Source organism: Amblyomma americanum, chromosome 6 (genome assembly GCF_052857255.1).
Source record: "Amblyomma americanum isolate KBUSLIRL-KWMA chromosome 6, ASM5285725v1, whole genome shotgun sequence".
Lineage (NCBI taxonomy): Eukaryota > Metazoa > Arthropoda > Arachnida > Ixodida > Ixodidae > Amblyomma > Amblyomma americanum.
In genome coordinates, this window is record NC_135502.1 from 174468420 (window position 1) to 174495055 (window position 26636).

At 47.7% G+C, this 26636-nt stretch overlaps 1 protein-coding gene across 6 annotated transcripts in view; it reads right to left on the bottom strand.

Moving 5' to 3' along the window:
- Positions 1 to 26636, bottom strand: part of rhea (Talin_middle and talin-RS domain-containing protein rhea) — a 411461-nt gene that overhangs the window by 267921 nt on the left and 116904 nt on the right. For all 6 annotated transcript variants that reach the window (XR_013306466.1, XR_013306465.1, XR_013306467.1 and 3 more), the window contains 7 exons: positions 24837 to 24966; positions 22614 to 22702; positions 16627 to 16696; positions 16420 to 16562; positions 14634 to 14761; positions 14500 to 14563; positions 13525 to 13629 (listed from right to left, as the gene is read on the bottom strand). Coding sequence is in view for 3 of the 6 variants with exons in the window: in XM_077628096.1 (XP_077484222.1) it covers positions 13525 to 13629; positions 14500 to 14563; positions 14634 to 14761; positions 16420 to 16562; positions 16627 to 16696; positions 22614 to 22702; positions 24837 to 24966 (729 nt within the window). In the remaining 3 variants the exon portion in view is untranslated. The remainder of the gene's footprint in view (positions 1 to 13524; positions 13630 to 14499; positions 14564 to 14633; positions 14762 to 16419; positions 16563 to 16626; positions 16697 to 22613; positions 22703 to 24836; positions 24967 to 26636) is intronic.

A 26636-nucleotide genomic window follows, 5' to 3' on the forward strand; every position in this document is an offset into this window, starting at 1 on the left:
CCGTACTTCATCTGCTTCCAAGCTTTCTCTGGATGTTATATTTCACATCCAGTGACCTCGGTCATTAAAGCAAATACAACCATCGGGCCACCCAAAAAACTTAGTAAAACGTCGTTAATTCGGATTTCAAGGCAGTGGAAAAAATGTCCGAATTATCAGACTGTCGAATAACGAATGACCACCTCCGACAAACAGCATTCACGAGAAAGTAAAATTTATTTGGTGAAAACCTGGACAATGGTTAACCCCTATGTAAAAAAAGATTACATGACGTCAGCAATTTTTTGCAATTGCGTCAAATGCTTTAAATCGTGCATGCTTTCAGGAGTGTCAGAAGCAGGACTGCTCCATAATGATAGAGGTCTCCATGGCTTCTTTGAGACTGAAATGCGGTAGCGCTGGAATTTATTCACAGGTTTCACCACACTAATGGCGAACAGCATGAGATGAGCAGAGTCTTGGCATGCTGCAAGAGTAATCCATGAGGACAGAAGCGCGCACTAATGACGAAGCGGCAAGGTGCCTTCAAAGAAACAAAAAATGAATATCTACAAGATGGCAACTGTTCTAAACGGTGTGTGGATAAGCTGGCTGGCTAGCTGGCATTCAAGGCCAACAGCGGCCATCGTCGTGGGCTGGCGGCGAAGCTCCAAAAACAAAACTATGTGGCCGGACTCCCTCATCGATCTGCCGCTCAGCAACACACTGCCATTCTGCGCACGCGAGTGGAGCGCACCAAACAATGTACTGAATGTGCAGTTCAGGCCCCAGGACGAATATTTGGACGATCGCTTGTCAAGTACATTATACCATGACGCAACGCAACTTTGTGAGCTCGTCCAAATTAACCTACACCAGCCCGCAAGGCGCTTGGCAGGACTCGGGCGGCAGTCCAAATTATTCATCTTAAGGGGGCTGAATTAATGAGGTTTTTCAAATCTGCTGCCCTTTGTCATCTTTGCAGCCAGTGGATTCTGGCAGAGCTCATCTGGTTCATTCATTTATTTGTTTATTTAAAATACACTCAGCGCTCAAATAGGCAAGTACCGTATTTACACGATTGTAAGTCAACCCTTTTTTTTGAAATTTAAAATTCCGAAGTGGGGGGGTCGACTTACAATCGAAACGAAACCTTGAACTGCCAATAAAAGCAAGAAAAACAATCTATCAGGGACGCTACTGCGATGTTAGAAGTTTTTGTTTGCTCTACGGCTCCAACCGTAGCATTCAGATATTCCGTGGGCTTTTTGGCCAGGATTTTTCATTTTTTATTTTTACTGTGCACACCGTTACCCACCGGGATGGTTCAGTGTTACTGAACAGGATACCTGGGTTAGAACCCGACCGCGGCGGCAGCGTTTCGATGGAAGCGAAACGCAAAGGCGCCCGTGTGCTTTGCGATGTCAGTACAGCAGGTTAAAGATCCCCAGGTGGTCGAAATTATTCGGTAGCCCTTCACTACGGCACCTCGTTCTTCCTTTCTTCTTTCACTCCCTCCTTTATCTCTTCCCTTACAACTGGGTTTCTGCCGATATTTGAGACAAATACTGCGCCACTTCCTTTCCCCCAAAACCAATTTCATTTCATTTCACTCGCGGGAAGGGTTGCTGTCCCGCTGTTCCAATCGCGGAGTCTGCGCCAGCACCCGGGAGTGTCACTAGCTGATGGAAGAGCCGCTATTTCAGTTGGTTGCACAATACGTAACAGCGGCGCTTCTGGGGAATGCCGATGTTTGCTGGAAGAGCCGACGCCCCCGACACCGATCCCTCTTTGTTTGGTGGTGCTTGGAGCTGGTGCTTTTGACTCGACTGCCGGCCGCGTGCTTCGCCATGAGCTCTCCAGGTTCGAAAAGCATTCGGCGCTCATTCACTGCAGCGTTCAAGAAGGAGGCCATCATTTACGCCGAAGAAACCAACTGCGCAGCGGGCTGCAAGTTCGACGTTTCTGAATGGTTGGTGCGGGAGTGGCGGGAGCAGCGAGACAAAATTTTCGATTGTGACTCCAAGCGAAGAGGTTTCCGCGGGCCGAAGTCGGGACGCTTTCTGGAGCTGGAGGTCAAGCTTGCAGCGTATGTCACCGAAATACGTGATCGGTCCCTTCCAGTGACATGCGAAATGATCACGCAACAAGCCCGGGTTTTTGCTGCGGAAGCTGGAATACTCCGAACTGACTTCAAAGCCAGCAGGGCTTGGGCTTCGAAATTTATGAAGAGGGCTGGCTTCTCTCTTCGTCGGCGTACTAGTGTATGCCAGAAGCTGCCTGCTGCTTACGAGGAGAAAGTTCTCGCCTTCCATAGGCACTACCTCAAGCTCCTCAACTCGCGGCGATACCTGCTCGGCCAAATCGGCAATGCGGACCAGACTCCCGTCTACTTCGACATGACGAGCAACACAACAGTGAGCGTGAGGGGAGCTCGCGAGGTTAAGCTTCTCACGACAGGAAACGAGAAACTTCGGTTCACTGTTATGCTATCATGCTTGGCAGATGGCACAAAGCTCCGACCGTACATCGTCTTCAAAAGAAAAACTATGCCAAAAGAAATGTTCCCGAAAGGTGTGATTGTGCGAGTGAATGAAAAAGGCTTTATGACGGACGACTTAGTTATTGATTGGTATCGTCGGGTGTGGGTTTTGAGGCCAGGGGCATCCCTCAAAAATCGCAATCCGAACCTCCTCGCGGCCACCTTACCGCGAAAGTGAAGGCAGAGCTCCGAAAAGAAGATACCGGTACAGATATGCTGGTGATTCCCGGCGGTCTGACGGGGCAGCTGCAGCTGCTAGATGCTGGCATTAACAAGCCATTCAAGGACTTGCTCCGGCGTGCGTACAACGAGTGGCTGGCGGCAGAAGGGCGGGAACTTGCGCCAACGGGGCGCATGAAGAGAGTCTCCCTGGCGGCTGTGTGATTTCCGCTTGGGCGGCCGTTCCACGCGATGTCATAGTGCGGTCATTTAGGAAGTGTGGGCTTTCCATGGAGGACGATGTGTTGTGGGATCGCAGCGGCGACGACGACAGCAGTACCACTGAAGATGACTCAAGTGAGGATGAATAGCCCATCTATGCAATAAATTTTCGTTTTTGAAGCGCTCCACTGGTGTTTTTTTTTTTTTTTTTCAAACAAGCGATTGGGGGGGGGGTCGGGTCGACTTACATTCGCGTAAACTTTTTTTTTTTTCGGACATGCAATTTGGGGGGGTCGACTTACAATCGTGTAAATCCGGTAGTAGGGGGGAGACGTACAGTAAATAAAAGCTTGAAAAATCGAGCTCTGTCAACTCAAAATCCCAGATAATTCAAAAAATCTCTGTGTTTCTGTAATTCCTAATGTAAAACTGACTGGGGCAATTAGAAGCGGAGCCGTAAACCAGCCCGTTCAATTTGAAGATCTGGAGTGCTATGCGAGGATGTCTGGTCCTGATTTTGCCGCAAACCAGTAAAGCAACGGCCCCTCGGAGATACAAGGTTGAGGGTTAGGTAAACCTTTCTTAAAAAAAAAAAAAGGCCACCCTTGAGAGTTGATCTACGCGCATAGCCAACATATCTGTGGGGTCTACAGTAGTTTTGAATGCGCGGCAGGTAACATACGCCCCGTGCCGGAGCCCATTACCGGAAGGACACATCAGGCCCCACGCCTAAAAAAAAATCATTAATTCGTATTCAAACCAAATTCAAATCGCGCATTTTACCCCGCTCGTTCGCGCTGGTGGTTGCTCCCTCGGATGAGTGGTAGGTAGCGCAAGGGCAAACTTGCGATCTTCCCAGCGTGTGCATTGAGCCTGAATTCGAAACTACGGGACCGTTTGCAGTTCGGCTAGCCGCTACACATGAGTGCAAAGGCAGGGTGAAATGCCTCTTTTCTGCTTTGATCTCTATTCGCTTTAGACTGCTGTCCTTGTGATCGTTACACGTTTGTTGCGCGCACGCTGCAACGCAATCTCATGGGAAACTACATAACAAAATGCAGCGGTGAGCTGACACACAGGACTTATATTTACAGCCAACTCTCCTTTTCGCTAGCAAGGGCTACGAGCTGGACATTCGACTTTTACGTGGCATGCGGCAATATACGATAATCACAAAGTTCGCCAAATAAAGGTAGCGGATCGCCGCAGTGAAATTTTATGCCTGGATCCCCCGTTTTTTTGCTGTGGTAGGTTGACCCAGTGGCTTCAGATTAACGAGATTTTACTGCATATGCAAAAAACTTGAGGGACACTTAATGCACCTTTAGTACATTGTTTAAAAAAGACAAATATTTGTGGAAACATTTTATAGCAGATAATAATGTTTTATTGGTCATTCATGACTCCCTCATGTAATACCTTATTCCTGGGGCCGTTGAGGTGTATTTTGATATAAATAAATGGAATACTGAAACTCCAGAAAGTAAGAGTTGCCTTTGAATTGCCGTGCACAAGATGCACTATTGCTCTATAGTTTACTTAAAACTAGATGACATACCAAAAATGTGGTAACGTTGCAGAGGGCCTTCTGGAACCACCTGCACCAGATAATTGGTTTTCTTGCGGATGTTTTTGCCATTTGCATCTCACTTCATACAGCAGACCACACAGCGGCGTGTCGGTTCTTGCGTCTTCTCTATTGGTGGGATGTGCGATGGAAAGTAGCACTCAGCAAGCCATTTCATGCTCAGGGGATGTCCAGGCTGCCCTTTCTTCTTGGTACCGCCATTATTTGAGTACTTGCTGATGTTCTCAACAAGTTGCAGCCGGTACTCCACATGAGACGCTATGCCTTCTCCTTTCTGATAGAGGGCAAATGAATCGTAGGCCGCCAATAAGTGTTGGAAGATCTTCTTGTATGACATCGACATTGACTACCGTGGCAGTGAGCAGCAGCTGGACAGCAACTCATCTGAGCTGCCAACGCCTCCCACTGTATGGTTGTAATCAGCAATAGCTTCTGGCTTCATGGTTGCGTTGCCCATTTTGTCAGTGAATGCCATCATTTCAGCACTGTGACAGTGAATAAAACCATTACCAACTTTCTATCCATGCACTGTATAGCCAAACACTTGCCCCTTTGAAAGGAATGCATTTGCCTTTCTTGAGCTCTGGCCTTGCGAAAACAGGAGGAAGGTCTTTGCGAGTCACTCGTGTTGTGCCATAGATGTCGGAAGATCACCTCTTGAGCAAGCAGTCAACCAGTTCTGTGGATTTGTATATGTTGTCGGTTGTGATGCAGCAGCCTTAGTCTAGGAGGGGCTCCACAAGCTTCAATACAACTTTTGTCGCCACACCAAAGGTTCTGTTCCTACTGACAAGGTCTACAGGTTGGTACCTTTCCCTGTATACGGTATGTACTCGTGTAAGGGCCGCACTCCCAACTTGGCAGCTGGTAATTTTGGGGAAAAAAAAAGCCAGAACTGTTTCATGTGCACAGAATTTTTCCCACATGGTACGTTCTTGCTGGGAGCTAAAAGATAAGATAACTGCTTGCAGCACTCGGTACAACCCCGGACGTGTCATGCCAAGCGCCGAACTCTGCCTGTTACCGCGAACATACGGTGCTTCAGAGCTGTAAACTCGTCTTGTGTCCTCAGCATTCATGCCAGAAAAGATAAAAGTTACGCTGCGCAAAAGTCAGAATGGGGTGCACCCATGTTAGTGGCGCGTTTCCTTGCAGCGAAGTGCCATTTGCTCAGTGTTGCTAGGCCTAATGTGCTCGCAATGAAGTCGCAGCGAAAATGCCTAGAATTTAATCGTAGTTAATCATAAAATACCCTAACCTCACTACCAGTTCATCATCACACAATAACCTCTCATTTAACTGAATGCATAATTGATTTCTGCAAGGCCTTTGACAATGAAGTGCACGCAAAAACAGTCCAGGCAAAGACCACCTCACACTGATGGCAGCAGGTTGCACGCTGGGGTGCCGCTCCGAACCATCGGCAAAGGCATACTGTCAGTCAAGCACCTGATCTTTGGAGGATCTCTATAACTTAGAATCATGTAACATTTTCCAGTAAAGTGATTTAGCAACCTGTTTTACTCAGGGCAGTTAACTTACGCCGGTCGTCGGGCGAGTGTCCTATCATTCATACTTTCAATGCATTATGTATTTGAACGATTTGCCACGGCTGCACTAATTAGTCCTAAAAATGCGTATCGCAGCATAAGCTGCGGGATGCGTAATCGAGGCTCCACTGTAGTATGAAAAAATTTACGGAAAAATGCCGACCCCGTGTAAGGGCCGCACCCCGTTTAAAACTGTGGAAAAAAGTGCGGCCCCTACACGAGTATATATGGTATATTACTGAATTCCAAATATAGCACTTTCAGGCTTGCATAGCAAAATGACTAGATGCCAAATCTTGCTCTTTTTAGGGGCATGTACTGCCTCCACCCGAGTCGTCCTTTGAATAGCAACAAGCTCTTGTCAACACATACGTTACGCTCAGGAAAGAAAAATGAGTGATATTTGTTCATACACTCCTGACACGCAGACCAGATTTTTCGGAGATGAGATTAAGGGTGTCCTTCCAAGTTCTCGATGGTCGTGTTGTCAACAAAGTGCTGAATTCTCATGATGAGTAGGAACCGGTTTCTGGGCATTATCTCGCCAAAAGCAGGAGTCTCAATCAACTGGTTTCTCGAACGGTACATCCTTTCATTTGGTTTCTGTACAATGCCCTGCGGCAACAAGTGGCTAAGAGAAACGTGTAGTTCTTCACGCGTGAGTGGAAACCATTTTCGGAAGTGAGAATGTTTGCCAAGATTACTTGAATTCAACAGTTGAGAGGAGTACTGGTTTGCCTCCACTACGACAGCATCAAGCAGTTCATCACCGGGGAGAGCTTACTGTGTGCGTCAGTCCCACAGAACCCTTGAATTCGAACTGTGGAGGTGTGACTGGGATATTGTTGAGGTCTATTCGCGGGAGTAGGCCATCGTCTCATCGCTGCTTTCTTCAATTTCAGGCTCACTGTCGGTAAACACGGCATTACTATCTTCTCCACTTGAAGAATAAACCACATCGCCGACGTCTTCATCACTTGAGTTATCATCCGACAAAGATTGATCTCCTGCACCAGGATATCGCACAGGTGATGCCCCGTGTGTTTAAAAGCATGAGAAGCACAAGGCACTTCTTCCGCCATCTAGTGTGCAAAGTCTCATTCAATAAAAGTGCAAATGACAGAAGGTATACTGCCATCTATCATTCCAATAGAAAAGCACCATTTGACGAGCTGGGCTCATCAAAAGCCACTTGGAACACTGCGAAACACCCATGATGGTCACAGCTAGCCATAAGCAAAAAAAGTGGTGATCACTCGTGACAAGCTGAGGTCGTCATAAACCCTTGAAGAGTTAATTTACTTTATTAACTTTTTGACTGATTAAAAAAAAAATTACTGTGAACAAGATGGGCATTCTCGACAAGCCATAAGAAGAACGGGGGGGTGGGGAGAGGGGGGGCATTCTTCGCCAGCTGAAGACAAGGGTTGGTTCTAAACTGATCTTCCACACATCTTTTCTCGCTTCTCTTTCTTTCATGGGCAGGTTGTGATGACGTCATGAGGCCACGGGACCTCTCGACCAGTCAGCGAATTTCGTAACACTCGCTGCCATTTTTGTGGAAAGTGCACACCAATGCTATCGCATTAAAAAATACCGTATTTGCGCGCTGATATGCTTGGGTATCGGGACCGAGGTCTTCACCACATGACGATGAACTCTGCAGACGACGGAGGGAAGCCTTCAGGAGGGTTGGTAAACTTGAAGGTTTATTTACATATTTACAAGAGAAGCAGGGAAACCAAAAGTCAGAGATGAAGTGCCGTGAAACCAGCCAAATCGCGGCTTAAATACAGTGGATATTCCCTAGGCACCTAGCTAGGGAAACCGGTGGCTGATCAAGCGTCCAATGGGCAGACACACTCTTCATAGTCTCTTCCCTAACCCCGTGACCGCTCCACCCCCACAAACATGTGCACAGGCGATAAGGAATCCTGGTGCCTTGAGGTCCTGGAATGCTGTTTCTGACCGGTTGACCAGGTGCATCAGGTCGTTGGCTTAGCAGGCGGTGATCACCTCCATGGGAAAGAGACGTCCTGGAATGTGGTTTCCGACGGGTTGATCATGTGCATAAGGTCGTTGGCTTTGTAGGCGGTGATTCCCTCCGTGGAAAGATGCGTCCTGACGGCCCTGGGCATTCCAGAGGGTAAGATGAATCAGCCGTGTCTGGCCCCGCTTTGTCTGGCCGCGCAAGTGCAAGCGAGCGAGGCGGGTCCGGCGCCTTTGTTCGGGTCTTTCTGCCGGTCCACGTGAGGGCGTAGTTCGGGAGAAATGCCGCATTCCATACTCCGGACGAAGGGATGAGAGGCCTTTCGTCACAGCTCACCATCGTCAGGAGCCGTTCCTAATCCTCTTCTCAGGACGAGAGCACCTTTGGTCAAACATAGTTCGATGGCGCCTGCCGGGCTCGTCTGTTCCTGCTGTCGGGCTTCCGATCACAACAATCCGTCCGCCACCAAGAAGACGCCACGAAGTGGTTGCAGCTGGTCGGTGCACCACGAATGGGCGTCAGAGTCCCAGTCGGCCTCGTAGTAGTCAGTCCACTTGATCTGCACAGCTGGCAAGGGTCCTCAACGGAGCATTAGCGATCAGATCTGAGCTCAGCCCCTACCTCCGGCTAGGCAGCACGCGGCCAGCCTCAGAACATTGCCAGGTCTTTAATACGGAGCAATATGGCTGCAAATTTCGGATGACTTAACCCTCGCCAACAGCTCACGCCCGGAAGTCTGCTGAACCAAAACTAGTTCCTCTTTGTTTTTCCTTTTTTCGCAAAAGACATGCATCTGAAATTTGGTAAGAAACACTTTTTTTTTTTCGGCAATGAGGTAGGTACGGAGAAGCAAGAAAAAAAAAACCAAAAATGATACATAGCTTTTCTCGAGCATTAGGGCATTTTACGCCAGATTATGCAGGAAAGCTACGACTGAGACCATCGGCATTCCCGTTTTCCCGCCCTTTTCGGTAGCGGTAGCCCGACTGAGTCACTGGTAGAGGACCGACTACGTCCCCCACCAAACGACGGAAGGGTTCGCTAATCACGGGCACTAGCTTCATCGGAGCCTTCCTTAAATCCCCTGGCTTTCCGACACGCTGACAGGTGTCGCAGGACTTTACAAACTGCTTGACATCCCTGACGCAGCCAGGCCAATAAAACTCCTGTAGAAGCCTAGCTTTAGTTTTCTTCACTCCAAGGTGGCAAGACCAACCCCCACCATGGCACAATTTAAGGATGCCTGCGCGGTATTTCTGCGGCACCACGAGCTGATCAAACTGGGCCCCCTTTGAGTCCTTGTAATCGGCATCGCATCTGTTCCTGCCGCGAGCCTCTCCGCTCGTCTCAGAAGTATCGCCTCCTGGGTTTGCCCCTGCCTGACCCGTCGTGGGAGAGCCTTCGTTCTTCCTACGATTTACTTCAGCTGCAATCTCGCTAGCCTTCGCACGAGTAAGCGCCTGGACGGTTCGATCGCCGAAACTACGACCCTCTTCCTGGAGCATCTGCTCCGACCGATTTGAAAAGAGGTACAGAAATTTTCCCGGCAGATTCCGTGACACCGCTGCCTCCGTTTCCAGAACGCCAAACGGGCCCTCTATTCTAACTCGTGCGATCGGCAAGCATGCGCTATTCTCTTCGGCCACCTGCCTAATCCCTGCAAATTCCCCAGTAAAATCAGCTGCGTTCACGTACGTGGGTTGGATTAGATCCATGGTGGCCGCGGAGTCCCTCAGAACCCGGCACGGTTTTCCATTAACCTGCATGTCTTTCAGGTATGGCTCTAGCAGGCACATGTTCTCATCGCCCGCCTCCACCAAGGAGAGAACGATTTCCTGCTTCCTGCAAGCGTGGGCGAAATGACCGGGCTCGTGACAACGGAAACACACTGGTTTCTTTCTGGCTTCAAAAGCCTTATCCCTCTCTTTTTCGGTCGCCCCCTTTGTGGGGTTGCTTGATTCTGCTTTGCGGCCCTCGTTCCGCCGCTCCCAGTTGCGGCTTGCTGCCCCTCCTGTCTGGATCCGTGGAAATTTTTTTTCTACTTTGGGGCTTACGGGGGCACGCGCACCCTCTGCTACGCGCTTGGCATAGAACTCTTCGGCCAGCTCTGCTGCACTTTCTAGGGTTTTATTTCCCGGCCTGTCCTGCACCCACACGGCATTTCTTCCCTCAAAGAGCCAAAAAACTGCTCCAGGCAGATCACCTATATTACTTTATCGTGAGTTCCGTAAGCCTGTTCTCCCTTTAGCCATTCCTTCAGGTCTGCCTTCAGGTTATACGCAAAATCCGGAAATGACTGGTTAGGCTGTTTTCTGGCTTCCCTGAAGCGGCGCCGAAAGGCCTCTGCGGACAGGCGATACTTTTTTAGGAGTGCTGCCTTTACTTTAGTATAGTCTGCCGCCTCTTCTTTTGCCAGACGAGCGAGTAATTGGGCCGCCTCACATGGAAGAATGGTCAGAAGTTTCTGCAGCCAAGACTCGGTCGGGAACTCGCAACTTTCACATGCCCGCTCAAAGTTCACGAGAAAGAGTCCTATGTCCTCTCCAAGTTTGTACGGTTGCAAGAGGTCCTTTATTTTTATTTTTGATGCTGCCTGGCTTGCCACTGTGTTCGGCACCTCTAGCCTAGTGCGTTCTGCCTGTGCAGCCTGGGCTATCTGTAGATCGAGCCGTTTTTTCTCAATCTCTCTTTCATGCTCTTCCTCTCGTGCTCTTCGCGCTTCCTTTCGCTCTTCGCGCTTCCTTTCGTGCTCTTCGTGCTTCCTTTTTTCTTCATCCTCTCGTTTCTTTTGTTCCCTTTCCTTCTCCAACTCCTCCTTAATTAGCTCCCAACATTCTACTATCTCCTCCTCGTCCGCACCGGAATCCTCAATTGCCCTAATCAATTCAGGTTTTCTACGGATCGACCCACAATCAATGCCCAATTCCCCGCATACGAGAACTAGGTCTGGTTTGCGCAGCTTCTTCCAGTCCATGACTATTTAAGCAACGGCAAGTCTCTACTCACGTGGTCAGAGGAGCCCCGGCTGCCTCTTATACCAACCTTCGATTACCTAAGCAAACAATTTTCCAAAGTTGTAAAACCTGGCAATGCTCCAAGAGAAAGACCGCGCACTTACCATACCAGAGTCAGGACCAGGCGCAGACCATCCCACCGCTGCCAACCAGTTGATATGCTTGGGTATCGGGACCGAGGTCTTCACCGCATGACGATGAACTCTGCAGACGACGGAGGGAAGCCTTCAGGAGGGTTGGTAAACTTGAAGGTTTATTTACATATTTACAAGAGAAGCAGGGAGACCAAAAGTCAGAGATGAAGTGCCGTGAAACCAGCCAAATCGCGGCTTAAATACAGTGGATATTCCCTAGGCACCTAGCTAGGGAAACCGGTGGCTGATCAAGCGTCCAATGGGCAGACACACTCTTCATAGTCTCTTCCCTAACCCAGTGACCGCTCCGCCCCCACAAACACGTGCACAGGCGATAAGGAATCCTGGTGCCTTGAGGTCCTGGAATGCTGTTTCTGACCGGTTGACCAGGTGCATCAGGTCGTTGGCTTAGCAGGCGGTGATCACCTCCATGGGAAAGAGACGTCCTGGAATGTGGTTTCCGACGGGTTGATCATGTGCATAAGGTCGTTGGCTTTGTAGGCGGTGATTCCCTCCGTGGAAAGATGCGTCCTGACGGCCCCGGGCATTCCAGAGGGTAAGATGAATAAGCCGTGTCTGCCCCCGCTTTGTCTGGCCGCGCAAGTGCAAGCGAGCGAGGCGGGTCCGGCGCCTTTGTTCGGGTCTTTCTGCCGGTCTACGTGAGGGCGTAGTTCGGGAGAAATGCCGCATTCCATACTCCGGACGAAGGGATGAGCGGCCTTTCGTCACAGCTCACCGTCGTCAGGAGCCGTTCCTAATCCTCTTCTCAGGACAACAGCACCTTTGGTCAAACATAGTTCGATGACGCCTGCCGGGCTCGTCTGTTCCCGCTGTCGGGGCTTCCGATCACAACAGCGCATAATTTGCGACCTCGCATAATTTGTGCACCCTTAACTTATCACCGAGGTTCACAAAAAAAACATTTTTTTACTCGCATATTTTACGCACCGCGCTGTGCTAGACCACCATCATGCACGCGGGCTCTACCCTATGGCTCTACCCAGTAGCATTCGGCTATTCCGCGTGTTTGTTCGGAAGGCTTTTTGAATCTTTTGTGCACTGGGCGTTCATGGTGGTGTCAGGGGCCGCTGTTAAAATCGCGGCGGCGCCAGCAGCATCACCATTCGGAACGGCCAGCAGCGCTTCCAAGGAGGAACGGCAGCTGATAGAAGAGCCAACACCGCTGTTTGTTTGGCTGATGGATGTCACTCGACTGCCGGCTACGCTTTTCTTGGTCGCTCTGACTGCTTGTGTTTGGTTGTTCGGTCATGTCTTGCGATTGGATATCACAACTATACGGCAAGTTTCAAACTGCTTGTCAGCGCCTTATCACGGTGCGGAGAGGCGAAGCCAGCTAGAATAACCGCGTGCGCACAAGCTTGCCCATAGACAATCGTTGTGTCGGCAAACTTGTGCGCACGTGGCTATTCTCGCTGGCATCGCAGCTCCGCGCCGTGATAAGGCATCGACAAGCAGTTTGGTCGACGCTCGCACGGTACTGTTAAAGAATTGTGTGGAGTGATAATTGATTTATTGATTCGCGCTTGCTATCCCAGACGAAGTTGCAAAAGCAAACTTACAGAATCCAGAACTACCGAACAATTGGCTGGGCCGCAAGCGATGACGCTGTTTTAGCGTCTTATTCAGCTTCATGCATGCACCTTCATGCCATCCCGCAGTAGGGGGGGATGCGCGGCTTTTCATTGAGAGTGAACTTTTTTTCGGGGGGCGGCCAGCGTGGGGTGCGGGTCTGGGTGCTGATGTATACGCAGCAACATACACTATACCCATATTGCGCATTATGACCTTTCTGGAGTTGTTTAAGTCGTGCTCGCGAAATCCCCGCATAATTTGCGCACCCCCTTCTTCGAGCGCTAATTTCTGAATAAAAAGTGCGCAAATTATGCGCGTAAATACGGTAATGAAAGCAGTGACAGCAAAGCGTTCATACAAACACAGTACAATGCCCTTTTCCCATCACCTCAGAAAAAACTGTTACACACCTTTAGCATGCAAGTGCACCAATGCGCAAGAAATCGCATCAAAACAGAACTGGAGAAAAAAACCGAAATGCACCAATCACCTGCGCTGATACACTCGGAATAAACAGAGGCTTGACATGATGTGCCGCAGGCTAGCAGACTATAGTGAAGAAGAATGTCGCTTGTAGAATGTCGCTGAATATATCGCCATTACCAGCCCCAGTTTCATGACTACAAGGCCAGCAAGCATTCCTTCGAGTTTCATTGCTCTGTACTCCAGCAAGGAGCGAATAAACAGAGCAATGAACAGCAGTACCATTTTCCCAGCTATCACAACACCGGAGACACGTGTGAACCCACCCACCTTGACGAGGAAGAAGGTGACCCCGTACGTCTTAAGGGAGCGAGCCAGGGCAACGTACTTCACCTTAGCGTCAAGCTCAGATGTGCCAATGTGCTTGCGGTGCTCCTGAAAGGAGAAGGTGATGCTGAAGCCACCTGAGGGCACCCCAGCCCTACCACTCAAAATTAGCCAGATGGAAAAGAGGCACCACTGCTTGTGGGAGTTCCTTGAGGAGCAGTTCACCCAGCATGGGGATGCAGAGAACTAGACACTTTGTAGTAGCCTCCTTGGATAGTGTTGGGCCAAAAATGTGCATTCGAATGAAAATCGCCGCATTGCTCCCCTTCATGCAAAGGTTAAATTGTTCTAACAGTGCATCTTTCACTTCTTTAATAAGCTACATGTCAGTAAACATTTGGCATTAGGCTGGTATGAACACTTTCAAAGCACCATCTTGGGAAGCTCACTTTGAGAAGAGTCGTATTTTTATGACCAAGATCTGTGTCTTCTGTCCAACAATAATCATCATACTCGTCAGCTTGACTACGTCCACTCCAGAACAAAGACCTCTCCAATACCTTTCCAATCAACCCTGACCTGTGCCAGCAGCGGCCACCGTATGCCCGCAAACTTGTTAATCTCCTCTGTCGACCTTACCTTCTGCTGCCCCCTGCTACGCTCGCCTTCTCTTGGAATCTACTCCGTTACCCTTAAGCACCAGTGGTTATCTTGCCTTCGCATCACATGCGCTGCCCAAGCCCATTTCTTCCCCTTGATTTCAACTAGGATGTCATTAATTCGTGTTTGTTCCCTCACCCACTCTTCCTGTCTCTCAACGTTACGCCTATCACTTTCCTTTCCATGGCTTGTCTTTGAACCCTTCTCGTTAGCCTCCTTCACGCAGCATCCAGCAATAGCCGAGCTAAATATGAAGCCTCTGCTCTCCGGCATTCCTGTGCCTCCTCTCCACCATGGGTAATTGAAAGAAATTCTCACCGCAAATATCTTCTTCTCTATGCCTTTGATCTTTGCATAGTCCTTGGGTAGAAATTCTTTCAGGCTGGAAACAAAAAGCAGGGGCACAATCAACGTGGCTTCCAGGCCGGCTGCACTTGTAGCTGCAAACTCACTCGAGGAAACCCGGCTTGTGTTTGGTTTCATTATGGTCCCCAAACTGTATCTGGCACTGGAGACCAGCAAACTTGCATGCCTCCTCCAGGGTCACTGGGTGGGTGGTGTTCAGAATTGCATCCCGAGCCTGCACGTTCCAGCCCACAGAATAAAGTGAGTACTCTGCAAAAAAAAAGAACTGCAAATGCCTGTCCCGCATTATGTTTTGAGTTCATGTTTCTTTCGTGCTCTATGCAGATGGATTCCTACCGACTCGCCAAACTAATTCATTTAACTCTGCAAAACAGCTACAGACAGTTGTCTCGTGGGTGTCCTGTGCCACAAGTGATATGAGATGTGCCTGAACACTACAGGAGAGCACTGGTAGATTCCTACGGCAATGAATGAACATGACAACATCATTCAACTTGGAAAATTGTGCAGATAAAGACTATATAAGCAGTATTTTTTTTTTTGTTCTGAAATGCATCATATCTATCTTAACACCCAATAAAGAAAATGTTAAATTTTGTTAAAGAAACTATCAATGAAGGAGGAAGTGGAACCACACTCAAAACACTCTAGGCAATGAAATGCAAGCTTACAAAAAAGCTCTCATGTTGGCTGGCTCACATTGTGTCCAAGGTGCTTTCCTACTGGATGAGTGGATTTGGCTATTTCGATCAGTACAGAAGCAGGATCTGAATCAATTTTTATTTGAAATCGACTTTGTGTAGAGGTTTTGCAGGCGTTATGTGGGCCCTTTCATTTTGATAGCTTTTGCAGAAAAAAGCAGTCATGGAACAACAGGCACAACTGCTCCCTCAAAACCAGAAGACAGGAGGATGAAATATATGGACGAGGAGAGAAAAAGAAACCTATAGGCAAGACACAATGCTATGCCTGTGTGCATTCATTTTCTTTCGTCATCCATTTGTGCTATGCATTTAATGCTCCAAATGCACCTACCTTCATGATTGCGCACAGTGGCCGCTCGCGCATACTTATTTTAGAACAGAGCCTGGACATTAGCGCGCAAGCAGCGCGAACTTCATTGCTTTATGTATTTTGAAAATAGCGTACAAAGTTCTCCCCTGTCCTTTCTTGCTATCGCTCCCCTCTATACTTCTGCTCGCTATCCTCTCCCTTTTACCTCCTCAAGCTGCAGTCGGCAACATTCTTTTCCTTCACTTTTTTCTTTTAAATAAACCACCACCGCCACCTATCTACTCTTGTGATTATAGGAGGTTGGCTCCACCAGGAGACAGCGATTCCTACTTCTCCCCAGCCTCAGCAGCTGTATCTGCTGCCCCTGTGTTGCTTTACAAAATCATCGAGACAGGGAGACAGGACAAAGTGCACCCCTAAATGAAACAGTCAATATCACTGCCATTCTCCTTTAGCTTTTCCAGAAGCTAGCTGCTTTCTTCATCAGGCACCCCTTGATGAGAGCTCTGCCTTTAAAGCACAGCTTTTCCAGCGCTACAGCTCCCATGCTTTGTGGCTCTACGTAGCAGAGAAATGGCTTCACCTCAGGAAAACAATCCGACTTGGATAGTGTTCCAGCTCAGGATGCCAAAGTGTGATTTTAGGAGCAGTTTTCTACCTTCCTTGGAGTGTATTTAAAACAACAGTAGTACATGCCAATATTTGAATTTGCTTTTTTTCTGGTCTGTGTGTTCAAGAATTTTTTGCTTCTTTTCCACTGAGATCTTGCTCTAGGCTGACTGGCGGCACGTATGAACAAGCAAATTAAATGAGCAACTTTTTGTGCAGAGCACCATTATTGGCAGGCAGCCAGCTGACCTGAACGTAGAGCAGGTTAAGCTGCACGGGGTCCCTTGAGTCTACGTTTGAGTCGGAGAAGAAGTACTTCCGCCGCAGGGTCAGCATCTCATCCTCGTCCACTCCCAGCTCCCGCAGTGTCTTGGAGTGGTCCACCCAGTTCACTGTGCAGCAATGGACAGGTACATTGTTGGCACACACACACGTGCAGTGGGCACACTAACTCACAGTCGTCATCCGTCTTGAGCTTCTTCTTGAGTTGCTCCATCTTTTGGTCTCGGTCCTTGTCCTTTTTCTCCTGAGGGGGGGAAGGGAGAAAAGCACCAACCACATGTTGCCACAACAATGCTGCTGCTCAGATGCAAGTGACACATGGGCTATGAGAGATGATTAATTTCAACCACTTGGGATTCTTTTATGTGCACTGACATAACGCACAGCATACGAGAGTTTTCTGCATATGGCCTCCGTCGAAATGCCACTGCCAAGGCCGGGATAGGCCCATTCGCATGATGGACGAAAATGACAGCAGCAGCTCACATGCACGACACGCAGTGGACGGTGTTAGATGGCTCTAGTAACATTGGTGGAAGGTGACAACAGACAACAGCACAGATGGACCGGAAAACTCCCGAAACCACAGTTCCCGTAGCCCTCCTCAGAAGGGCGAAAAGGGGTACAAGAACTGCGGCTTTGAGAGTTTTTCTGTCCGTGCGCACTGTCGTCTGTTGTCACCCTCCACCAACGTTACTAGAGCCATCTAACACCGTCCACTGCGTGTCGTGCTAGAGCTGCTGTAGTGGATGAACCAAGAGAAGCCAGTGACATCGGGTCACGTGACAGTCCATACGTGGAAGGAATTTGCGATGTTGTCCATCGTGTGAATGAGCCTGATCTGATAATGTGACCCTGGGATCAGTAGCTGAACATCAAAGCAAGTGAGCTACCGCGGCAAGCAGAAAGCGAGTTTGCTTGCTGGTGGTCATTATTACAAGCACTATCCTGCCTGTGCAGTCACAGGTAGCAGACTTCTTTTAACACGAGATTGAAGGGATCATAAAAATCTGTATGTCTTATTAGAAGTTCATCTTAACAAAAGTGAGCCAAAAGAAGACCCATATGAGCATGCTGGGTGTGTCCGAATATATGTTACATGAAAACAGTTAATAAAATGTCACAAGGATAATTGAAAATAGAGCATTTATTGCACTACACATGAAGTGAGCTGAAGAGCAAGGGCATGAAAAAAGTTCACATTGTCCTACTTGAAAATATGATTGGTCTAGGTGTCTAATTTCAACGTCTTTCTTTCGTCTCTTTCCCTTCCGCAGAGATGGATATTTAAATTTTCTTCTTCTGATTTTTACTTTCCCTCAAGCTCCGAATGCATTAAGATCCCCAGTTTGGGGGCTGTGTGTCTCCTCTTGTGCTGTCCATAGCGTAGCTGTCAACTTTGACGAGCGTGAGCAAATGTTTTTCTATTAGTGACGTCAACACTTAAGTAGCTTTCTTCAAAAATCCTGCCAAATGCGCCTAAATTGTTTCAGCCCTTTAAAACGAAGAAAAAGGACACTACCATCCCCTGGATGACTAGAGACTTACTGCACTTATCACGTCGTGTCACTAGATTACATTGATCACAATGTTCTGGTCAGCCATTAAGGATTATGAAGTTTATTAGTGCCAAAGAGGAGCTTCACATTAGAATAATGGCCGCAAAAAATTTTTATTACAGAGTTGCTTTGCCCAAATTAATGAAAACTAATCCTCATAAATTCTGGAAGTCTATTCAACCCTCTGGGTCAGTTTCTGAACCACTCACAATTGCTTCTCTTTTAATGCCTACTTCCGTTCAGTTTTCACGGCAAACAATTCGGGAACAGTATCGGCAATGACGAGTCACGCTAGTCCGGCCCGATGCTGCACTGCTCCCACCAACAAAGACAACTTAGGGCTTGCAACTGCATTGGTTGCAATTTTCAACATGAGAGGGCAAAAGTTGTTCACAAAAAATGCATTTCACTCTTTAGTGCGTTATAAGCCTGACAGCATTCATTTTTGTCAAAAACTGCAAAAACAATTTGGCAATTTTGGTACGTTTTTTGGGACACAATTTGGTGGTTAAAGGCTTATATCTGGTAATGTACAATTATTATTTAACTACAGGCCTATTTCTTTTACAGCGCAATATTGTAAACTACTAGACTACAGTGCTTTTGAATATATCAAGGAATTTGTTGAAGCTAATTAAATATTAAGCGTTTTCCAGCATGGTTTTTTTGGTGACTTCAGTTCAACAACTCAACTGACTGAATTCGCTCATGACATCAGCGGCTCCCTCTCGACACAGGTGACCAAGATAAAGCTATTTTCATATAGACTTTGCAAAGGTCTGTAATACAGTTTCACACCCTGGACTAATGCTGAGGCTGTACATTAGAGTAAAAAAACTCGTTCCTGGTTAACAGCCATATTAAGCTTTCTTTCCCAGCACTCCCGATATGTGTTCACTCTACAAACTCAACTTTTGTTTATTTCAGCTGGGGTCCCCAAGGCTCAGTTCTGGGTCCCTTACATTCTTGCTATAAATTAATGTTTGCCCCTTCATGCATTAGTAGAGATACATCTTTATGCCGATGACTGTTTTACACCACACCATTATATCACTAAATGTTGATATCCTTAACAATTTTTCACCGATTTCTGCGATTGGTCCAAGACATGGCAAATGAATATTCTGAAAGTTTTCTAAAACCGTTGTTATGTCATTTTTACGATGCTGTGCTCTTCCTTCTTCACACATTCATATAATAGATCAGCTTACATAGAATGTATGAGTACAAATAGAGTAGAATCTCGGTGATATGAATTCCACGATGATACAAATCTATTTATTGCAAGTACCTACAGTGCCCATGAGGCATTATTGTAGGGGGGATATAACTACATACAATAACACATGCAAAGAAGATATTGGGAAACATGTCAGCAAGGTAACACAATACTAAAAGAAGACTAAATGAATTCACAAGTAGTATGAGTGATAGCATAACACACATCGGCTCAGCGCTGGTAAATGCACGCGACCTGGAAGAAGTACATCAGATCATCATTTCAACAGCACTTTGCAAATCAGGTCCACAAACCACATCATTCGGAAGCTTACTCCAGACCAGAGTTGTGTTAGGGAAAAACGAATACTTAAACACATTAATGCAGAATTGATAACTCTTAATCTTTTTCGTGTTGTCTAGTCTCTCCAAAATGTAATATGGCTGCTTTAGATAAGTGTTTTTATTAATACTGGTATAATCATTAGAGATGCTGTGCAAGAATTTCAGCCTGCAGATTTTTCTTCGGGTTGCCAAAGTTTTCCACCAAATACAGTCGCGAAGTTCTGGGCTCTTTATATGAAAATTATAATTCCCAGTCACAAACCTTCCCCGGCCAGAGTGCATTGTGTATGATGTGTGGAATTTCGGGTGTTCTGAGCTCTCCCCCTTGCCTCTACGGATGATATGAATGCGCGAGCTGGAACCGCACCCTCGAGCACTAAGCGCGGCCCACACATCACCAAAGTCATGATCGCTAAACGCGTGGTATGCACCGTGAGTAGCGAGCTATTGCTGCACAGCAGTGAATAAATCCCATCAGAAGTAAACAGATCCGTGTAAATGCATTTTTCATGCTCCTGCATACGAATTTTTTCGCAACCCCTTGAGATTCGTATCACTGAGACTCTACTGTATCTTGGTCTTCTGCTAACACATAATATGTTGTGGTCAAAACACACTGGCACTAAGATACCTAGGTCGCACCGTGTAGGTTGATCCTCAAAAAAACAAGCATTTAATGTGCAAAACACTCATTTGCCCCATCTGCGAATATGGTTGTGGTGTTTGGAACCCTTACAGTGAGATTTTAAACTGGAATTTGCGCAAAAGAAAGAAGCGCATTTTGTTTGCAGAAGATCCAATATGGATTTTAAGCCATCTATTTTTCTTCCCAAACTAGATCTCACTACTTTTGTCGCACGTCGTCGTATTAAATGCGTGGCATTCATGTACATTTAATCAATTCACCTCTCTTCTCTTCGCTAGGTAATTATTGTATAAACGCGTGTAAGGGCAGCACTTTTTTTTTCCAGATTTGAGGGCCAATTTTCTGGGTGCAGCCCATACACGCAATATGCATTTTTTTTGAGGTAGAAACACACCAATCAGGGAGTGAGCAGCATTTGTTCTACGCTCAGTCATCACTCGCGGAGTAATCCAACTACGAACTGGTGCTGTGCTCTGGTGCAAGCTCATCCCACAAGCAGCCGCTGTCAACGCGTAGCCGTTGTTCCTCGCTTCCATCACTTAGCAGAGCAGCTCTTCTTCCAGTTCAGAGAACTTGCACAGCTTGCCTCGGGAAGCACGCTTTTTTGCAGCCAGCTTGCGTTCCTCAATGCATCCTTTTGGTTGCACCATCGTCGGACACATTTCTCGGCCATGTCGAATTTCCTGCCTGCTGCCCGCTTGCCGTATTCGACAGCAAACTCCCGGCTGTGTAGATATTAAGACGCTTGCCCATTGTGCTAAAATTACAACGCTCGGCAGCAGCCTACAAAAGCCACAGCTACGGTGCACTAACATCCAAAAGCTGGAGCTCGTGATACTGATGCTTATATGAATAGCGGGAGCTTGCGGCGGAGTAAGAAGTTGATGATGATGAAGATGAGCCGTGGCCTTCACAATCAAGCGCACCGTTGCCCACAGCCGGAGCTGATCGCGGAGACCACGCATGCATTTCAAAGGCTACTCCCGTGTGGGTTGTGGAAAGCTTGGGTGCGGCCATTACAGGGATCTTTTTTTTTTAAATATTTCCTTTCGGAAAACAGGGTGCGGCCCTTACACCCGTTTATAGGGTATCTGGCATTTTCCAAACCTTCATCTACAAGGAGCCACCACATCCTAAAAACTGCACCCTTTTATACCCGCACCAAATTCCTTAAGCACAGCTTTTTAGTTACACCACTGAAGTTTGGAATTCTTTAGCAGGCAACATCCGTTCATTATCATTTGAATTCTTGCAAGCCTGTTCCTAAATGTTGTTGTGTGTTTGCTTTCTTTGTACCCCATCCCACTCCTGCAATAGCCTCGTCATGGCTGTGGCATGTATATAAATAAATAAATAGATAAACTCCACGAGCGGGTGCACCACTTGCATTTCTGTCTGCCGCAGGCAGTGCCTATATGACGCCAATATCTGGCCACCTCTGTGCAGCGCTGCTGTAACACCGCTTCAGTTAAAAATTCAGCTGCAAAATTTTAAGCCCCCGATCACCAAGCGGGTACACTCTGCACTTACACACCTTTCCGTCGGCCGAAGCTAATGCACTGCACATTAGCTGTGCAGAGTGGTGAAATTTGGCCATGTCAGATCTCTGCGCCGAGGGCAGGCAGTCGCGAAGGTGGCCTGCCTTGTCCGCGTCGGCAAGAAAGCTTCCCCTCTAAGACATCACACTCCCGCAAGGCAGCTTTCCCACACTTTGGCACGAAGGTGCACGAAAGCAATCTTGTGGGGGTGTGCTTTACGAGCGTTTCATATAGTTTCTCTTTCCTCAGAAGAGCTGCGCAGACGCCCTGCGGATGCCGCTGCGTGTGTTTGCAATGGTTCGTGGTCACCACAAGATTTCGTCTTAAGCAAAGCACACGCGAAACAGTTAGTCTTAAGATGGTATTTTTTACATTGAGTTCCATAGGAAACCATCCAAATGGTCTCATATTGCTCATCTTACCCTAGAATTCGTCTTAACCAAGTTCGTCTCAATGGGAGTCTTCATAGGTTTTCAACAACACCTAGAGAGAAAAGAATGCCCCTCCTGCATTTGTCGAAGTGAATTTCTTGAACAGCACTTCATTTATGGCTAGGTTAGTGCTTGGACAAAATCATCAATTCTGCTGCAGTATCATAGCTGTACGACAATTCTGTCCACTATGTGCAGATTATTATTCATTGAAACTTTGCATACAAATTTTGAGTTTTCTTTTGTAATTGTTGGTTCTGTCAGAAGGCCATGAAATCAGCTGTTTTGTGAATAAAAAATTTGGGTGGATAGTCAGAGCTCTCTCTGCCCCTTGTCTGTGTTGTCCGCACTGCGCGAGCATTAGTTTATGAATGACTACTGCCTGTGTCACCACCTCAACAGGCAACCGAGTGTGGCCACTCACCCGACGCAGCGTCAGTGTCCCTGTGTTGGGCTCCTTGTTCTCGTCTGGGAGGTCACGCACCAGGGAGAACTCGTCATGGTTGGTGATGCCTGCGGAAAAGCACAGAACGGACAGAAACTGTGCACGGCTCCCTGTCCAACATCCGAGGTGGGTTTATGAGGGAGAATGGGAATGGTTGCCCTCTGCCAAAGCAAGACAACTTACACAGGCAAACCATGCTGCACCCCATTTTCTGACCAAAAAAAGTACAAGAAATACATGCTTCAAATGTGACCCCCCCCCCCAATATCATACCCTTCAAGAGTGACCCATAAATCTCCCCCTGTCAAGCTTCTGCCCCAGCACAGACCTCTGATGGACGAGGTTCTTGTGTAATACAGCTCCCACCATGAATATCTGGAGCCCAGTTCCAAGAAATGCAGGGCCGGAAAGCACCACCATCAGCAGCAGCCTAACCTGACTATGTCCGGTGAAGGACACAACCCTTCACTGCCTGCTCTTGGAGGCATCACACCCCGCCCATGAAAATTCCCTCTTTTTGATTTCAGCTAGGATGTCATTAAATTACATTTGTTTCCTGGTAGTGAGGGAATCAATCAACAGGCACCACCACAGCACTCCGATGGCCAGCAAAGTGAAAAGATGTTCCAGCACCACTTCATGTGGAAAATGTGCAGCAGTTCAGACCAAGGGAATGTTTCTTTTACCAAACTGGGTACATCTACTACTGACACACCTGCGTGGTCCCGGGATGCTCATAGGACCTTTGTCTGCACCACATGTGTGCAGGCAGGTGCCCAAAGAAGAGACAAACAATGCTCAGGGTGCCTAAAAACTCCCAAAAATGTGGCTGAAGTGAAGTCTCTCTTGGACTGTGGCCAGCATTTGGGTGCATGGCCAACCATAGATTTGGTGGAACTGCAGAATTTTAAAAGCAAATACAGTCGTGCTTCGTTAATATGACCTCAGTTATTATGGATGACTCAAATAATGGTCAGCTTCTTAGGCACTTAAATCAGCGTCTGGACAATGGTCCAGGTGGAAGCATACAGTGATCACTGGGGCCCATGTATTGGCCCATGTATTTGATATGGACAGCGATGTGAACAAAATCTCGAATGCCCTAGCCAGATGTGTTCCCTTTCCTGTGTTTTGAAAGTATGGCAGCAGTGAAAGACAATGTGAAAGTGCAAATGCCTGAATGATGGGCCAGCTGCATAGCATGAATTGGTGTAAACGAAATTCACTCTGCAGGTTGGGCTACGCTGGAAAGTGCATCAAGCAGCTGTCAGCTGACTGAGTACCCTATAGATACGTACTACTGGGACATGGGATGTGAACAGCCGCACAGGAGACATCATCCTGCCAAGAGATGGCAAACTAAAAAATGCTCTTGGAATACCCAAGATTTCTTCCAATTTCCTATACACCGTACCCCACTATGCACAGAAGTAGACCTTAATTATGAAGTGTTTTTCTCCCGGATTTTTTTTTAATGACTCGCTTAATGGACATCTTAGCTCGTAAACCAAAGCGTCCATATTAGCAAGGCACAACTGTTGTAGCAAAATAGTTGTGTGTGTGTCTGTTTGAGACTGCCGATGTAGCCATTACGACGATGACCGTGTGTCAAGTGAGCTGTCAGAGCATGTTAAAGGCTTCCGCTTTCCCCTACCCCCTCTGCCACACAGCCTGGACCTGGCCCAACACACTTTGCGCTGCTGGGGCCTGAAAGGACACCATTTTGGAATCACTGAACTGGACCACTACATCTGAGGTTGCGGCTTCCCGTGCACTAATGATAGAACTAGTGCGCTGATGCTTAGGTCACCTAAAACAAAAATAGCACCTGTAATTGTACTTACTGGAAGTGACATCGTTTTTACATAATTTAGGCTCACTTATTCGGGGCAGACTCCTGTACTACTGTTGTTCTCAAATAATTCCAGCAGGCTGCACAATGAAGCCCAACTATCATTTCAGTCCACAAAGTACCAAAGGGGTACATGAACAACATTTGTTGCTGTCTAACCAACTTCACGTAGCTTCTCGGAGCATGAGAAATAAACTGTGGCCCATAGGAAAGAACACAAATGGTAGGACGTTCCGAGCACCAGGAAACTCGTAAATTATTTCAACACACGGTTCAGTGCTCGTTTCGAGTGCTCCTGACAGGCGTGTGAAGGACTACACACAAGAAACACAAAGAGCACAGCATCTCACCAATCTTGGTGCAGATGACCACCATGAGGTTGGCAATAGGCTGGCTGTCGTCCACAAGCACAGTCTTCACAGAGCCATCCAGCATGCGCACGCGCAGGGGCCGCAGCTTCTTGTGGTACTCCAGGGTGTCCTGTGTCGCCAAAGGTGCACACCTGGTTCAGATTCAGGGCAAAGCTTCCAGGGCATTTTGAAAAGTGAGCTCTCCCTATGCCAAGTCAAAACAGAGTGGAAACTGGGAGTGTGAATGAGCATGCACACAGATCATGCTGCTGAAGCGAGCATTGCATAAGTGGCTGTTCTATTTCGTGCAAAGCAAGTTTCATGAACGACTCTGAAAGCGTTTGTTTCGTGTTCTGTCTGCTGCGTGTTTGCAGCCCTGGATTTGTGCTAACGCATAGCATTACAAATATGACGCTAGGCCCTGGCTGCGTTTGTGTAGCATCTCATGAGCGTTTGTTTTAGATAAATTATTGCATCTCCTTACTGGCCCTCTACAATTAGTTTTTCTCAGGTAACGACTGCAACTGGTTTCTTGGGCAGGCTAGGCTATTTAGTGCAAACGTGTGCCCCTTTCAGATATCACCCACGCTATAAAACAATTGGTAGCAGCTTCTTGAGATTCTGATGCATAACAACTGATGATGGGCTGGGGCAGCTTCGCACTAATCAGAACAGCATAGCTGGGGGCGCTCACTCCAGCGGCAGGAATCCGCCTTTTTCATTTTCCTGTGCTGCCACCTCGCGTACAACGATGGAAGCTCACTGGTAGGGTACTGCGCGCCCAGCCCGGCCGGACTGAGTGCCGCTCCGGAGCACGTTTTGTTGGAATCTGTCGACGATGGCGTGTCCTGGGCAGCACCTGGTACCTGGAGGACTTCTAGGATTGACAGATGGCTGGGTGCAAAGTCCGAGGGCAGTGCCTACCGAAGAGCAAATTCTTCAGTATCTCCGATCATCCGGCATGCGATGCGAACACCAGCTGAGCAAGGGCCGCCGCTTCAGAGATGAAGGCTACATTCGGAACATAATGTTCAATGAAATATCCCCGATCAGTGAGGTTGGCGTTTTCCGCTGTATATGCCTGCCATTTATGAAAGGTGGATACTACATCGTGCACGCCGTAGTACAGAATACGACTGGGGACAACAGTTTTCACAAGCAATCGTTGTGTTCAAGCGCTGCAGAATAGCTACACGAGCTATAAAAGCACAAGCGTACTCGCAACAAAGCAGCTCTGCTAGCATTTCACTGTATTTTCCCACAGCATACCGCTGCATAGGTTAAACAAGCATGCGCGTCCATAAAGACGAGCGCGAGAGGCGCACATTGATGCATTCCGGCGATACCACGCAGAGGTCTTCATTATGGATATGATTCGAACACACGCATAACGCACCTTCTTCTTCTTCTGCCTCTTAATACATGGCACATACCCACACTGGGGGATTGGCCAGGGTGTAGTGGCATAAACAATTAAGGAAATTTCCGTAGGAGATTATGACAAAATTTTAGCACCATGCGTGAATGCTCTCGTAGCTACTTTTTCGTTGCCCGCTCCATCGCGCGTTGAAAGCGGCTCACAGCACTTGCCCATTCGGCCTTTTTGCTTGAGAAAGCAAAAAGCGTCGGAACGAAGTCTAAATGCCGCGGTGACATTCGAGGCCTTCCTGGCCATGAATAAAACCTTTTGTGATAGACTGCACACGCATTTAACCGCAGTACCTCGTCCGTACCTGTCACAAAGTGATTCCTGCACAGTCTTGACGTGCTTGACGGTGCCCAAGGGCGGTCACGATCGTC